The following is a 16,437-nucleotide window of genomic DNA, read 5'->3' on the forward strand; positions in this document are numbered from 1 at the left end:
CACTAATTTGGACCCTTTGGCAGTTTTAACAGAGAGTGTGAGGCCTGAATGGATATGAAGAAGGAACATCCCTAGATGTGTTCCTTCCAGAGCAGAGTTGAGACGTTGTCAGAGCAGTGTAGGTAACCTCGTACTGCTGCTGTCTGTGCTGTATCTGTTTGGGGAGAGCTTCAGACTCCGACCCCACAGCCCCAGGTCCGGGCTGTGACAGGACCCGAATCGCTTCACTGCCTCCAGGGAGCTGAACAGGCCAGCTGGGGGTGGGAAGGGTCCCAGGGGAGCTTGGCATTTCAAGTGCACACTATGATCTCTCTGTTGTACATTCTAAAAGCCAATGTTAGTGTTGCACAGGGTGTTCATGCTAATTGCCTATTTCTATGTAAAGCGTAGTATAGTATCTTCAAAAACTGTTACTAGATAGTAAGGCTAATGTTGAATTTCATTTTACTGCAGTTCACAAATGCTTTTTTATATCTGCAAGAAGCTCACTAGTCATCAGATGCTGAGCAGCACAGAAATCCTCAAGTGGCTGCGAGAGATTCTCATCTGTAGGAATAAATTTCTTCTAAAAAACAAAGTAAGTGAATGTTACCATCTCTGTTAGGATCATCAACATGCATTGTTCTCTGCTTTGTCACTTCCTTTATTTACCACATTATTTTTATGATTGGAAGAAATTTAATAGCTACACCTACACTTCTGTTCTCTAATTTCCTCCCTCGGTTGGAATTGGTAACCAAAGTTAGGTCTGGGATTTTTATTTTCTTTTTTACTTTAGCTGCACAGGTTGTTTTACTTGCCTGGGAAATGTATGTTCCACAGAAACCTGTGCCTTATGCCTATTTGCCTAATACAAAGGGAAATAGTCCCCAAGGTGAGAAAAAGGGAAAGTAGTTATGGTAAAAAACAGATCTACGTTTTCTTTTGGATCTCGTGTTCATCTGAGGCTCAGAATTCTCACTTGCTTCTTTCTGATACTCTTAAAATATCAAATAGTGTATTTCTTAAGGGGAAACACCACTCTAAGATACCATTAATGTGGGTAACGTGATAAAGCCCTGAGAGCAGCAGTGGAAAAAGTACTATAGAAATGCTGAAGAGCTTTTTACCTTCCCCAAATCTCTCCTTTTTGCACTTTAAAAAAAATACATTGATGTGTTATTTTTATTCCCTCTCTTCATAGCAATCAGATAGGAGTTCCTGCCACTTCCTCTTCCTTTATGATGTCTCTGGAAGTGGAACTAGTCAAATTTCTCTTGACCATGAGGAAATGATACGCTGTGCACCAGGAGCTACCCTCAGGAAAGGGAAAGGGAATTCTTCCATGGTAAGTAATACATAACAACAATTAATTTTAACACTTGGGGAAAAGCAACCCTGTGTGTAACTTACTTATTTCTGAGGAGAAGACATCTGTATGCTAAATAATGTATGTATTTAATAAGCTGGTTAATAATGATATTTCAGATTTTACAGTCACACCTTTTCAGTTAAAATGTTGGTGAATATTTTCTTCTTAGGAATGCACACAGCATCCCTTGTGGCGGGATATAAGGGCTCTGATCCTGGTTAGGGTTGCTTATTCTTACTGGAATAAAAGCAGTTTTAAACACAGGTTGGCTAGGGCTGAATTTTAATAAAATTGCCGTATTCATCAGCAGTATTCCCAAATGGGGAATTCTCTGTTTCCCAAGGAAAGCACAGCAGGATGCAGCGGAACATCGATGTGTCGCCAAGCGCAGACCAAACTGGAAGTGGCCTTGTACATGTTCCTGTGGAGCCCAGACATCGAGGCAGTGCTGGTGGCAATGTCCTGCTTCCGCCACCTCTGCGAGGAGGCCGATATCAGGTGTGGGGTAGATGAAGTTTCAGTGCATAATTTTCTGCCAAACTACAACACTTTCATGGAGTTTGCATCTGTTAGCAACATGATGTCAACAGGTAAGGATCATGAATCAGTTAAAATATCTTTCTACTTGGATAATAAGACTCTTCTTTGTGTTTGGGTTCTTCAAACAGGTGGAGATTCTTCATTTGGTGCTCTTCTGGCTTTTCCTAAAATATCTTAATTACTAGAATTGCTAGAAAGTGTAAGGAATTTGGGTGACTGAGTTCATGAGGCTTTTACCGTGTAACAGTAAAAGCTGTGCTCCTCTTAATTCAATAATTACTGTCAAAGACCACAAATGTGATGTAGGTGGGGGTTCAAAAACTTGATTCAATATTCTGTGCCCTTTGTAGGGAGAGCAGCTCTTCAGAAGAGAGTGATGGCTTTGTTGAGACGTATTGAACACCCAACTGCAGGCAACACAGAGGTAAACTTCCCTCTCAGCTTATTTACTCTTTGCATGCATATTGCCACAACTAGTCTTGAAATTAAATCTTGATACATCTCCTTTCAGGCCTGGGAGGACACACATGCAAAGTGGGAACAAGCTACAAAACTCATCCTTAACTATCCAAAGACCAAAATGGAAGATGGGCAGGTGACTATGAATTTTTCCATAGGTTCCATCTTTAGAAATTCGTTGTGACTCTTTAAGCTTATTTATTTTAAGGAATTTAAATTTTAATCTAGAAAAATAGTTTTGTAGGCAGCCTTAAACTCCATGAAAGTATTTCAGAATGGTAATCAGTTGTCTGCTTTGTTTGCTAAGAGACCAAGAAGTAATTTGATTTTAATTGTGTAGGGGATAATGAAGCTGAGCTTAAAATTTAAAAATAAATTGAAAAAAAAGTGTTGGAAAAACTGTGGAATACTTCTGGAGAAACTCTGAAATCCCTTTCACTGGAAGTTTTTAAACAAGCCACTGGCTACCATGATTTAAATGTGCTTCATCCTGGTGCAGAGCAAGGGATTGACTGGCAACCCCCTTCAGTCCTCTCCAGCCTTGCTTCCCAACCTTGGAAACTGCCTTGGTATGGATTTCTGTTCATACTGTCACAAAAAAGTGAACCCTGTAAAAGGTGAATTTTTGAGACTGGAACCGTGAATGGCAGGATGTGTTACAGGACTCTTCTGCTCTCTCTCCATGAGTTGTGTGTAATTGCAGAGTCTTGACCATCAGCCCCTCTTTTCCAGGTCACTGAGAGTCTCCACAAGACGATTGTGAAGAGGCGAATGTCGCACGTCAGCGGGGGCGGCTCCATCGACCTGTCGGACACGGACTCGCTGCAGGAGTGGATCAACATGACGGGGTTCCTGTGTGCCCTGGGCGGGGTGTGCCTGCAGCACCGCAGCAACGCCGGGCTGGCCACCTACAGCCCCCCCATGGGCCCCGTCAGCGAGCGCAAGGGCTCCATGATCTCCATGGTGTCCACCGAGGGCAACGTGGAGACCCCCGTCAGCAAGTTCATCGATCGCCTGCTGACCCTCATGGTCTGCAACCACGAGAAGGTGGGACTGCAGATCCGGACTAACATCAAAGATCTGGTGGGCTTGGAGCTGAGCCCAGCACTGTATCCAATGCTCTTTAACAAACTGAAGAATACCATCAGCAAGTTCTTTGACTCTCAAGGACAGGTACAGTGGTGATACATTATTCATGTTTCTGTCAGTTGTGTCTTTTACCTCAGTAATTAAAATAGGTCCCTCTTCGTGTTCTGTGCAAACCCCCTGTAAAGCAGTGTGATTGTCACAGAACACATTAATGTGAGTCCAGGCTGTATTTAACATCAAAAAATTGAAAACATTCTTGAATTCTGAGTGAACTGTTGAGTACAGAATCTGTGAGAATGTTGGTGGAATCCTTAGGGCTGCCATATTGATATGTAGAATCTGGACATGTATTGGAATTCTTTTGGCTTGGTCATAACTAGGAAGGTGCTTGTCCATGAGATTTTTGAAATGCTCTGGTGTATTACACCCTCTTTTTGGTTTTGTGTGTAAAGAATTAAGACCAGGAATTTCCTTCCTGTAGGTTTTGTTAACTGACACCAACACACAATTTGTAGAGCAAACCATTGCTATAATGAAGAATTTGCTGGACAATCACACAGAAGGGAGCTCTGAGCATCTTGGACAAGCAAGCATTGAGACAATGATGCTAAATCTGGTTAGGTAAGGAATCCTCTTGACTTTCCTATAACAGTAATTATGTTTAAGAAGTGAGTTCCAGCCTTCTGGATTATATCTCTGCTCATGGCATGCATGGAGAAGCAGCAGCGGATTTTTCTGATCCTCTTTGTGGTTCTGGCAGCTTCAGTAATCATGGAGATCATTTGTGCAGCATAAAGAGTGACTTTTGCTTTTAAAGACTGACCATTCCATAGCTGGGCCCTATTCCCATGAGCATTCCTGGTTTCTTTCCTGTACATTGATGTTAATGGTTAAAACCAGCTGAAGGGCAGATTCCTGTTCAGTTTTATGCTGATAGAAAACTTGTTTGGCCAGAAGAAATTTGCTCTTGCTCTTTGAGCAGGGTTGAAATATGAAGTAGCATTAAGTATTTATTTATTCTTTCTGCTTTTTATTTCAGGTATGTGCGTGTGCTTGGAAATTTGGTCCATGCCATTCAAATAAAAACAAAGCTCTGTCAGTTAGTAGAAGTAATGATGGAAAGGAGAGATGACCTTTCATTTTGTCAAGAAATGAAATTTAGGTGAGGATGGCATTATGTAGTGTCTGGGGTGGGGTACTGTGGGCAAGTGTAATTCTTTGCTTATATGGTTTATAAAGGAACAAAAAGCTCTGTCACACCAGCATTCCTGGTATAGGGATAGTTCCCTCATCTTTGTCTTCAGAATAATTCAGAGGCTGGTGCTGCATTAAAATTTTATTTTGATTGTGGTGATACTAAAGACCTGTAACAGGTCAGTGTGTGATACAGATTGGGATATTGCTTTGTCTAACAAAATCAGTTGAGTTCATCTTCAGTGTAAGGTGCTTCAAATAGTTCTTGCACTGAGTTTTTAGTAATTAAGAATGATGCCAGCAGTAGTGTGTTTAAAAAGAAAACACCCCAAAACTAAACAAAACCACAATAAAAAAGCTACCAAAGCTAAAGCAATGTATTTATATGTAACAGGAACAAAATGGTGGAATATTTGACAGACTGGGTTATGGGAACATCTAATCAAGCAACAGATGAGGATGTGAAATGCTTGACAAGGTAAGAAAACACTCTTCACCTGTTTGGGAAGCTGCTAACAGTGTTCCAGGTGGCATTTGATATCCATGGATGAGCTGACTGGTCAGGCTTCCATTAGCAGGAGTAATATTAAGCAAAAGATAAAAATTGAAACAGAAGTTTTGTTGAGCAATAGGAGAATTATATTTAATGCTTAGTCTTAACTGACATGGCTCCTTTTAATGCTTTTTTTGATTCAGCACTAGGATTGACCATTTTATTATCTAGAGCTTTATCTTTGTGGTGCATTCTGAAGAGTAAAATTTGGACTTTAATGTTATTAATGACAAATTGCATTGTAGCTGTCCTTAGGAGATACAGTGCTTGAACCCGTAGCACAAAATGTAAGAGCTTTCTTTTATTATGTTTCTTTTATTATGTTTTCTTTTTCAGAGATTTGGACCAGGCGAGTATGGAAGCAGTGGTCTCTCTTCTTGCTGGGCTTCCACTCCAGCCTGAAGAAGGAGATGGTGTTGAGTTGATGGAAGCAAAATCTCAATTATTTCTTAAGTAAATAGTGACTTTTAACTACTTTTTGATACAATGACTCTATATAGAAGCAGGATATGACTTCTACTACAAACTATATTTTTCTTCCAGTGGAAATAATTTTATTATCCTATCAGTAATTGTCACTTCTGTGTCCCATTTTGCATATCTCTGCATTTGAGGTTTATGGAAACATCTTCAGTGAGAAAATAATTAGAAAATTTGGCTTTGTTTCTGCTTAATGCAGATGTGTGCTTCATTCCTGGCAGGGATTAGCTTGCTTTGATGCTGTATTGCTATCAGTGAAACATAATCTCTGTTGAGACATCAGTTGGGAAAGGCACACCTGTGAATTTTTCTTGCTTGCTTGGAGAAAATGTGCACACCAAGTTTAGGCCAGTGCTGGTTGTCGCAGCACATTTGAAGTCTGAACTGTGCTACAAGAGAGGTTGATTGGGGTGGGGATGAGAGTTTTCTGGGGAGACTCGTTGTCTGTTTGCTGCTATGAGCAGCTCCTTGCACACAGCTGGCTCTGCAGGCTGTGCTTAACCACCCAGGCCTCTCCCCACAGGTATTTCACACTGTTCATGAACCTGCTCAACGACTGCAGCGAGGTGGAGGACGACGGGGCGCAGCCGGGCGGGAGGAAGCGCGGGATGTCGCGCAGACTGGCCTCGCTCCGGCACTGCACCGTCCTGGCCATGTCCAACCTGCTCAACGCCAACGTGGACAGCGGCCTCATGCACTCCATAGGTAAAGGAGGCAGGGATAACTGGGCATAAATGAATGCCTGATTAAGACATTGGTATTTAATTTCTTTTTACATCTTCCTTAGTAGTTCTGGGTTCTTTTAATCAGGCTTGGGCTATCATAAAGACCTCCAAACAAGAGCTACGTTTATGGAAGTCCTCACCAAAATTCTGCAGCAGGGGACAGAATTTGATACGTTAGCAGAAACAGTGCTAGCAGATCGGTTTGAGAGATTGGTGGAGTTGGTTACAATGATGGGTGATCAGGGGGAGCTTCCTATTGCTATGGCTTTAGCCAATGTGGTGCCTTGTTCTCAGTGGGTAAGTTGATTCATGCATTTTATTTCCTACATTTTTTAAAATAGTAAGACTTGAAATAAAAACTAAGCAAACATGAAGGGTTTAAGAACAGTCTGGTTCAGAGAGAGTAGAACTGCTACTGCTGATAGCCAGCCTTTCTTAGAGTGTTCTTAAAAATTGTACTGAGGTTAAATTCAGATCTTGATATAAACTGCATTTTAATTGTAAGTTTCTAGTTAATGTCTAGGAATGATTTTTTTATACAGTCATTATAATAAATGGTGAATGCTGTAGTGCAAACACACAGAATTCTCTTTGCTTGTTTAGGTTTTAGCAAGATGAATTGGGCTTTGTTACACAGCAGAGTAACTGCTTATCTGTCTGGATAACTGTTACGAATTGTATGACTCCATATCATGAGGCAGATTTTTAGACAAGCAGTAGCACAGGGAACATACAGGGACATTGTGCATGTGTAATTTGGTATTTACCTGCCAGACTCCACAGGAAATATAAAGCATTAATGCAAACTGCTTGATGGTTTTTTCATAGTACTTTTTTTTTATACTTGCCTTGGTTCACTGTGAGTCAAATTAACACTTCCTTTTTCTTTTAAGGACGAGCTGGCTCGTGTCCTGGTCACACTCTTTGATTCCCGGCACTTGCTCTACCAGCTCCTCTGGAATATGTTCTCAAAGGAAGTTGAACTGGCAGATTCCATGCAGACACTCTTCCGAGGAAACAGCTTAGCCAGTAAAATAATGACTTTTTGTTTTAAGGTACATTATCTCATCTTTCTGCCTCCTACAGATCATTTTGATAACAGGCTGTGGGGTTAAGCACTTGGGTAACTGCATGAGGTGAAAACAGTAAAGAGTTGCCTTTGGGTCTCTGTTAATTTCAGCTCTCACATCTGTTACCTTGAGGGAGCTTTGCTTTTTGTGTTTTAACATTTTGTGAACTGAATCTTGTAGATAAAGTATGCTTAGTCACAACTTAAAAAATAGACCTCCTCCTGGAACTAACCTTTTGCCTTTCTGACTAATTCAGTTATATGAGTGATTCTGGACCAGTACAGCTGGAAGACTTCCTGGTGGTGGTTTTGTAACAGGCAGTTTAGAAATGGGAGACAAAGTCTGAGGTCTTGTTTGTGCTCCCATTTCTGTTTAAAAAGCTGTGTACAAACAGAGAGGAAGTGTGGAGTCCCTGGTCTAAGAAAGAATCCCTGCTGGTTATTGTGGTTGTTAGGGATCTATAGTTTTCTCCAAACTGTAAGAGAATTAAAATAGAAATTTGTAGAAATTGATCTTGGTTGTGTTCCAGAGGTGAAACCATAATATGCAAACCCCAGTTTTTCAGGAATCTGGCTTATGCCAAAACAAGTCAGTTGTTTCCATGCTCTTGTAACACTTACAGAACTTTAAAGTATTCCTATGGATCGCTGTGTTGATCTGGCCTCCTATTCTTGTTTTTCTTGGACACAGGTTTATGGTGCTACATATTTACAGAAGCTTTTGGAACCTTTGTTGAGGACTGTGATCACATCCCCTGAATGGCAGCACATTAGCTTTGAGGTGGATCCAACAAGGTTTGAGATTCAAGGGGAGGAGCAAATGTATTTGTCTGTAAACATGATTCCCCGGCGTTGTAGATATAATAGGATTCCTTCTTCCTTGTTGCAAATGGGTTTCTCATACTTTGGTACTGTCCCACTCCTCACTTCTCCAGGCACCTTATTTGTCTCTGCAGCCCTCTTACCCAGGGTGGGTTGTGCAGAGGCTTTGCTGCATGTCCTCTCAGCCCTGAGAAAGCAAGGAAGAGAGAGAGCCCTTGCAGGACTTCTACTTGCTGTTTCCTGCTTTTATGGAGGCCACTAATATGGGGGTTTCCAGTAGAACCAGAAAGCACCTACAGGTCACTGACTGCAGAAGCAAGACAGAATGTACATGGTGTGTGTACTCTGCTTTAATTTCTCTTATCACTTCAAGACCTGGATTTAGCAGCTGTTGCTCTGCTGCTTTGAATTGCCACTAACTCTTAGAAGGATTATAAGTATTCATCTCTTAAGTAGCTTACCCAAGCAGAGGTCTTCTTATTAATAGTTTAACCCTAAAATACCTGTGTCTACCTCCAAAGTTCCTTTCAGATAAACCATCATGAAACCGATAATGCATTTATCAGTTGGAATTGTGTGTGCATGTCGTTGTATGGAATGCTCTGAGAGAATCCCACCTACAGCTGTCTGTTCATTACTGAGTTCTACATGACTTTGTAACGTATTTGGTTTAAAATAGTAATGGAAACTTCTGTGTAAAAGTTGACAAGTATTTCCGTAAGCAAAATGAGGAAATGAGATTACTACCAAGCACATAAGTGCAGGTTGTCTCCTGTGTTTGGTTGCTGGTCATACATGTGCGGGTCTGTTTCAGGCTGGAACCCACAGAAAGCCTTGAAGAGAACCAGCGGAGTCTCTTGCAAATGACAGACAAGTTTTTTCAGGCAATCATTAATTCCTCCTCGGAGTTCCCACCCCAGCTGCGCAGTGTGTGCCATTGTTTATACCAGGTATGCCTGCAGTGGGTGCCTGCCCCTCGGCTTTGGGGTTGGTTTGGAAAATTCCAGCAGTTTGGAGCTTGGTGCAGTACACAGTGGGCATCTCTTAAAGAGTCTTCTCAGACATTTGATAAATAACACAAATCTAAATGTAGGGGCAGAGTGGTGTTTTAAGGCTTGGGTTGTCAATGAGGAGATGACTAAACATTGTTTTTAAGTAGCACATTCCCTCACCTCCATCCCCAGTTCCTCTGTCCTGTGTCTGCTTCCTGCAGAGCTCAGCAGGCAGCCAAGCCCAGTGTCCTGCTGGTCTTCCTTGCTCTTTGTGTGCTTCTGATGGATTTAGTTGCTGCTAAAAATCTGAGCAGGGATCCCCTCGGGGCTCATTAGCAATAGTTTCCAGTCCTGTTGGAGGACTGTCAGAAATCCTGTGCCTGGTAGAATATTGGAGCTCAATGAAGTGCTCTGGAATACCTACTTTTGGCCTTTAGGCCACAGAGTGTATCTCAGGTCTAGAGCAAAGCAAAAAGATTTTCTGACCTGTGTGAATTAACAATGAACTAATTCTGGGTTAATCAGGGCAACTGCTGCAGTTCCCAGCGCTTGGGAGTGAAGAACAGTGAGTTTATGTTGTGACTGTTGTGGTCTGGGGTGTTCTGTGAGCTCCTGCAATGAATCAGGCGTGCAAACATTGTGCTTATGGCTGCCCTAACAGCTCTGTGAGTGGCTTCTAAAGCCACCACGTTCTCCTCCTAACAGTGGTTGTGTTTGGGTTGGTGGGGAAGTGACTTTGGGGTTTTCTGGTGTGTTTCGTTGCCGAAATCAGGAAGTGGGGTGGGCGGGTTGGTCTCCTTCATGGCCACAGTCTCACAGACGGGCACTGGGGGGAACAGTTGAGTGTTACTGAAAAAGCCACACAACAGCCTTGGGTGTTCTTCCTCTTACTGGATACTGCGTTTTCCCACATCTGCTCCCAGAATTAGGTTTATGTGGTGGAGGTATCAGATTATTACCATTTCATTAGCACATTGCTAGAAATGATTTCTATGCAGACCATTTGTGAAATGGAACTTCTAAAAAGTGCTCACCAGTGGGCATTCCCAGAGATTTTTCTTTGGAAGCCTTTCCAAGTGTGTTGGCTCTATTCTTGCCTTTACTATGTTTGGTGATAAGGGTATTTTGTTCCTGAAAGAGCTGATTTACTGGCAATACACAAGTGATATACACTGATACTCGGCTTCAATGTTTAGCTGTTTTTAGTAACACCCATATATCTGTGCAAGTGTTTGTTCATCCCAAACAGTATAGTAATTTATTCTGTACTTCCTGGGAGTTCTCAAGAGTGTGGCCTTTATCTGAAAGAAAGTAGAGTCAAGATATGATTTGGGAATATTAATCCATTTTTGTCATGGGAACCAAGTATGTGATTTTTATAAAATACTAATAAGGTATCGCTTCTAATAAGATGAATGTGTTCCATGCCAGGCACTAGTGTGAGAGTAAATGCAACTGAATTTTGTGGGGTTTTTTAATGCTTAGAGTTTTAAAGTAACTGTGTATGCAAAGAATACTCATGAGGTGTGTTCCTTAAATGATTAGTAGCCAATTTTAGTCAATGTAGCAACATCACAGAAACGTGCCTTTAGTTGGATATTGGTGTCTATGCTGGCTGGTGTTTCTGTTTTGGGAGCAAAGCCCAGTGTTTTCCTTTGGAAACATCAATAACTGGCTGCTGTGACAGATTCACCTGGTCCTTACAGGTAATGTGTGCCCAGGGGTGGGCTGTGGTGAGGAACAAGCCTGATCAAAGTGACTCCTACAGAGAGTTGTTCTGGCTATTTCAGAAAATTCCCAAAAACATACATGATTTTTCTTACTAAAGAGGAGTGGAAAATTTTCCTGTAACTGCAGTAGTTTGATGAGTAGAGTGTGTGTACAACTCCTTGGAAAGCCACTCTGTGGAAATGACACAGGGAAAGTTGGCAGAGGCACCACTGGGTAAATGTTAATGGGTCGTGCACAGCTCCCAGTTCAGCTTGGGAAGCACAGCAGCTTTTGCTGTCTGGTTTGGTTTGGGGTTTCACTTTTTACTCTGTTACATTCCCAAGCTGTAGAAATTCTGTCCCAGTTCCAGTGTGGCCTGTAAAAGTGGTTTTGAAGGTCAGTGTGTGTTTGCTCTCAAATGCTGAGTGCTGCAGGCTGGCTGTGGATCCAGCCCCAGGTGTGGCTGTGGAGCTTCCCAGGGATGCTCAGCCACCATTCCAGCTCCCAGGAATGCTGTAAGATGTAGCTCCAGGATGTACCTGTGGCCAGGGAGCAGTGCCCGAGGCTGAGCTGCTCTGGCTTTGCTCAAATCCTGGTGAAAACAGGACAGAATTTGATACTTCTTGGTGGATCCCTTTGCATCTCAATGAAATGCAGAAATAAGCACAATCAAGTCCTATCTCTTGATTTGGAAATCACTAATATTGACATAGACCTGCTGGCTTTTTTCTTCCTTTGTCCACAGAGTGTTTTATAGCAGTGTTAGTTCTCCCAGTGGGAATAACCCTGATGGTTCACAGGTCGAAATAAATTGAAGGACACACAGAGAAACATTGGGAAGATTTAAAACTCTAAATTTAATTTTAAAAGTAATTTGTATTTCAAAGGTGTAACACTACTATTTTTACTATTGAAATGATTTGGGGATGGTGAAATACATTTGAAAGCTAAATATACTATTTAAGGCCTAATATTGTATATGAAGAGCACATTGATGTGGTTTGACTTTTAATCTAGCCAGAAATAGTAGAAATGATTGAAATTCAACATTTGCTTGTTTTGTATATAGTGCTTTGTAAATAAGATGTAATAAAACTGTGAAATAAAAACTCCATCATCAGTCTTTAGTTTATATATTTCATTTTCTGTTGGTTATGTTTGTTACATTTTACTGTGTAATTTATGTACAAGTCAACATTGGTTTTTTGTTGCTGTATGTAGTTGGTGCTGTGACTTGTTTGTGCTCATCTCTGTTCTGTAGGCAACTTGCCACTCTCTACTGAATAAAGCTACCGTAAAAGAAAAAAAGGAAAACAAAAAATCAGTAAGTTTGGAGACCTTTTTATTAGCCATTTCTTTCAAAGCACAAAAGAAATCTTTTGCTGTTTGTTCAAAATATCTTCACTTCAGTCTATTTGACCTCACTGTAAAATCATTCTACTAATTCTGGCACAAAATAGCTTTCATTTCAATTAACACTGGAATTAAGTTATATTTAAAATATTCTCTGTGTGCCTATTTGAGTAAACAAAAGACATTTTTAACATTACTGCTTAGTGTTTAATACTCTGACTCTTCCAGCTTTGCCACCATCTTCAAATTAAAAAAAATGTGGAAGAAAATGTTGTCTTTGGTTTTGAGAAAAATCTGAGTCTGTTGAGCTGCTTTAACACTCTGGCAGATAACCTGAGCTTGCATCCTGGGCAAAGAATAATTAATAATTGTGGGGTACTGAAAAGGGGATCATAGGACTTGTGTCTGAAACATTTTCTTTGTTTGCAAAAAAAAAAAATTAGCACTTGCTTTTATTTCCTGAGAAAATTTTAAGTAACTTGCTCTGTTAGAGTTTAGATCTGTGGGTTCTTCAGAGTGGTGTCATTAAAAGTTCCGATTTATCCTTTTCATTGTCAGTAACCACAAAATATAAAGTATGAATAAGCCAGGCAGAATGGAAATTAAGAATTTTAATAAAAACTTTCTTATTTTTGCTGTAATTGAGCATAATAATAATCATATTTAAAATGCAAGATCTGTGGGCAAACCAGTATTTTATGAGAAAATATCAGTAATTTCATCCCAAGGTAACTGACTGGAGTTGCTATTGAACCAAAGCAATTCTTGCTGTATTTTGTACTAATGCCTTTGTCTGGTTTAAGCAGCATGATTTGAGATTGCACTAGCTATGTTTTGGAGTATTTTACTTTAATGGGTTTTGTTTGGTTTTTTTTATTTATTTTGAATGATACCTCATAATACCAAGCTTGCTAATTTTACTCTGTGAAAAGGTAGAATCTGACTCGTTTTGATTAACCATTGTTACTCATTAAAGATATACATGCAGATATTGAGGGTTTGTGGGACCATATGTTGCATATGTAGGAATTTATTTTTACAGGAAGCTTTGTCTTTAACTTTTCAAAGTCAAATGAGAGATATCTAGGGAATAACTCTCCTCTTAGTAATGCATAGTTTATGTCCTGAAAGCAAAGAGATTTCTTTTTTCTTACCACATTTTCAGTTACTTTTTCCCCCTCAATAGCAAAGAACCATATTTTAGCTATGTGGTGGTTCTAGCAAATTCCTGCTCTGTGGTTTTGGACAGTGTATGTGTAGGCAGAGAAGTGCACTGGCTGCTCAGCTCTGGCTCACTGTTCTCCTCTGGTGATAGCTCTGACAAATACCTCCTCCTGACAAATTCAAATTACTCCTGAAACTTTACAGCACGAGTCTGACTGCTGGAGAGGCTCTAATGCTCAATTGTGCCATTGTAAATACCCAGATAAAAGACCCACTAGTTCAGGACCGTTGTGTGTGTGTTGGATGGCAGGCTGTGCACACCTGAGAACCAGTGCCCAGCCCTTCCCTGCTCCACTGTCCATGGCAGGGCCCTGCAATGGGGGCCAGCAGCTCTCAGATCCTGTGCAGTAGCTGTTGTAGCCATTTCCCCTGGCAAGGAAGCCTGTGCAGCCCTGATGGTGCGAGACCCCCAGCCCCCCACTCCTTCCCCTCTGTCCTGATCCTCTGCGATGCAACAGAGTCCCACTTACACGTACCCAGCATGACTGGTGTGGAAAGAGTGCTTAGGCTTGGCTTGCCATGCAAGGCTTTCCTCAGCTGCCTTCCCTTCCCTTAATGCAGAACTGTTCTCTGTAACTCCACTCCGTAGGTGGTCAGTCAGCGCTTCCCCCAGAACAGCATTGGCGCAGTCGGCAGCGCGATGTTCCTGCGCTTCATCAACCCCGCCATCGTGTCCCCATACGAGGCTGGGATCCTGGACAAGAAACCTCCACCCAGGATCGAGCGCGGTTTGAAGCTCATGTCAAAGGTGAGGCCATACCTGGTTTTACTTGCCTGTATTTCGTGTTCTACCTGCTTTAGTTCTGCTCTTTGACTGCCATGAGAAAATGTAGGGAAGCTTCTCGTTTTGTGTGGCACCCATCTTGGTTGTTGAAGGTGCAGCTTCCATGATGTGTTAAATATTGGGGCATTAATGTTAGAGCTCACAGCAAGGTGAGGATGGACAGCAGTCTGTGTGGGCAAAAACACCTTCCCAAAGTGATGGAGAAAAGAGTGGAATTCCAGCCCTTCGCTTGAACTTCTCAGTTGAAAACAAACAGATGACCCGTGTTGCTGTGAGCTCGGTGAGAGGATCAACCAGCACTAATTAAGTTCATACCACTGCTAAAGATGGGATTTTCACTGCCTTTAGTCTCATTTGGTCATATTTCTTGTGAAAATGAAAAAAAGGTTTAATGATGGCACACAAATTCTGTGGCCTGTGCATATTACCCATTTTAAATGTTGAGGAATTACATTTTCCTTAAAATAGGCATGTGTTGTTGCTTTCACTTGGCTTTGGAATTTCCAGGTAAAAGAGTTAAGATTTAATAAGTGGTGGTTTGAAAGATGATTTCTTTTCCTGATTTAATGAATGAAGTTCATAAATAACTGAAGGGGTTTTCTAGTATTCAAAAGTACAAGAAACGAAAGACTTTGGAATTGCATATGTTTTAAATTAGTTGGCTTATTGGCCTTCTTGTTGTCTTGAGGTTTTATGACAAGGTAAAATAAATATTTCTTCCTTTGAAGTTAAACTGGCAGAAACAGTTTAACTGTTACGGTAACAGTAATTGACAGTTAATACATTAAACTTCTGTGTCTTTACCATATTTTTATTCTTTAGATACTTCAGAGTATTGCCAACCATGTCCTGTTTACAAAAGAAGAGCATATGCGGCCTTTTAATGATTTTGTGAAAAGCAATTTTGATGCTGCACGAAGGTACGGCCTGGGGACACTCAGTGTCTGGGGGGTGTGAAGAGGGAGATGAGTGCGCCCTCATAGCCCTTTAATTTACCTGGAGTCTCCTTAGGAGGTTTCCCTCCCACACTGATGGCTGTTCCTGGATTTGAATTCCAGGTTTTTCCTTGACATCGCGTCCGATTGCCCAGCGAGTGACACCGTCAACCACAGCCTGTCCTTCATCAGCGACGGCAACGTCCTGGCTCTGCACCGGCTGCTGTGGAACAACCAGGAGAAAATCGGCCAGTACCTTTCCAGCAACAGGTCAGGCTTCAGAGGGTTCAAGGGACTTGCTGATGGGAAGTGTATATAGAATCAAGGAATGGTTTGAGTTGGAATGGACTTCAAAGCCCATCCCATTCCACCCCCTGCCATAGGCAGGGACACCTTCCCCTATCCCAGGTTGCTCCAACGCCTGTCCAGCCTGGCCTTGGACACTCCCAGGGATGGGGCAGCCACAGCCTCTCCGGGCAACCTGTGCCAGGGCCTGCCCACCCTCACAGGGAAGAAGTTATTCCTAATATCCAATCTAAATTTACCCTCCCTCAGCTTGAAGCTGTTAATATTTGGAAATACTCTCTTAATGCTTCTGTTGTTATTATTGAGACGACTATCCAGCCTGCTCCAGCCTACTGGTGGTTGGAGGGCAAAAATAGTAGGAATTCCTGAGTGAAGGACTTTGCTTACAAGGAATATGCTGTTTGTAGGGACCACAAGGCTGTTGGACGGCGACCTTTCGACAAGATGGCGACTCTTCTTGCCTACCTGGGGCCTCCTGAGCACAAACCTGTGGCTGATACACATTGGTCCAGTTTAAATCTCACTAGTTCCAAATTTGAAGAGTTTATGACGAGGTAATGAGATTGTTGTGGTGGGGACACACAGTGTGGGTTTCTGGACTTCACCTTGTGTGGAGCTGAAAGCAGTTACTGAGGCTCCTGCTGTTGTTTTGAAGGGGAGTTTAAAATGCTGAGTAGATTTTATTTAGAAAAACTAAGTTGGGAACCAGAGATGGTGATAACATTTGTGATTTAACAAAGGCTTAAGATAGGGTGAACTTAATATTTTTGCTTAAAGACGCAAATAAAGAGGGTTTGGGATTTTTTATTTTAATTTTATTTTTTTGAAAGGTAGTTATGAAAGTTGATGTA

At 41.6% G+C, this 16,437-nt stretch overlaps 1 protein-coding gene across 5 annotated transcripts in view; it reads left to right on the forward strand.

Moving 5' to 3' along the window:
* NF1 (neurofibromin 1) overlaps positions 1-16,437 on the forward strand; it is an 82,118-nt gene that overhangs the window by 21,823 nt on the left and 43,858 nt on the right. The window contains exons 16-35 of one of the 5 annotated variants that reach the window (XM_071575055.1): positions 454-577; positions 1,184-1,327; positions 1,662-1,941; positions 2,242-2,315; positions 2,403-2,486; positions 3,083-3,523; positions 3,921-4,060; positions 4,479-4,601; positions 5,028-5,111; positions 5,523-5,639; positions 6,190-6,371; positions 6,477-6,688; positions 7,285-7,446; positions 8,152-8,255; positions 9,097-9,232; positions 12,246-12,308; positions 14,151-14,309; positions 15,168-15,265; positions 15,404-15,550; positions 15,994-16,140. In XM_071575055.1, coding sequence (XP_071431156.1) covers positions 454-577; positions 1,184-1,327; positions 1,662-1,941; positions 2,242-2,315; positions 2,403-2,486; positions 3,083-3,523; positions 3,921-4,060; positions 4,479-4,601; positions 5,028-5,111; positions 5,523-5,639; positions 6,190-6,371; positions 6,477-6,688; positions 7,285-7,446; positions 8,152-8,255; positions 9,097-9,232; positions 12,246-12,308; positions 14,151-14,309; positions 15,168-15,265; positions 15,404-15,550; positions 15,994-16,140 — 3,021 coding nt within the window. Of the gene's footprint in view, positions 1-23; positions 75-453; positions 578-1,183; positions 1,328-1,661; positions 1,942-2,241; positions 2,316-2,402; positions 2,487-3,082; positions 3,524-3,920; positions 4,061-4,478; positions 4,602-5,027; positions 5,112-5,522; positions 5,640-6,189; positions 6,372-6,476; positions 6,689-7,284; positions 7,447-8,151; positions 8,256-9,096; positions 9,233-12,245; positions 12,309-14,150; positions 14,310-15,167; positions 15,266-15,403; positions 15,551-15,993; positions 16,141-16,437 lie in introns of those variants that run through there. The other 4 variants (XM_071575056.1, XM_071575057.1, XM_071575059.1 and 1 more) reach the window with 4 other exon arrangements.

This window comes from Pithys albifrons, chromosome 21 (genome assembly GCF_047495875.1).
Source record: "Pithys albifrons albifrons isolate INPA30051 chromosome 21, PitAlb_v1, whole genome shotgun sequence".
NCBI classification, from domain to species: domain Eukaryota; kingdom Metazoa; phylum Chordata; class Aves; order Passeriformes; family Thamnophilidae; genus Pithys; species Pithys albifrons.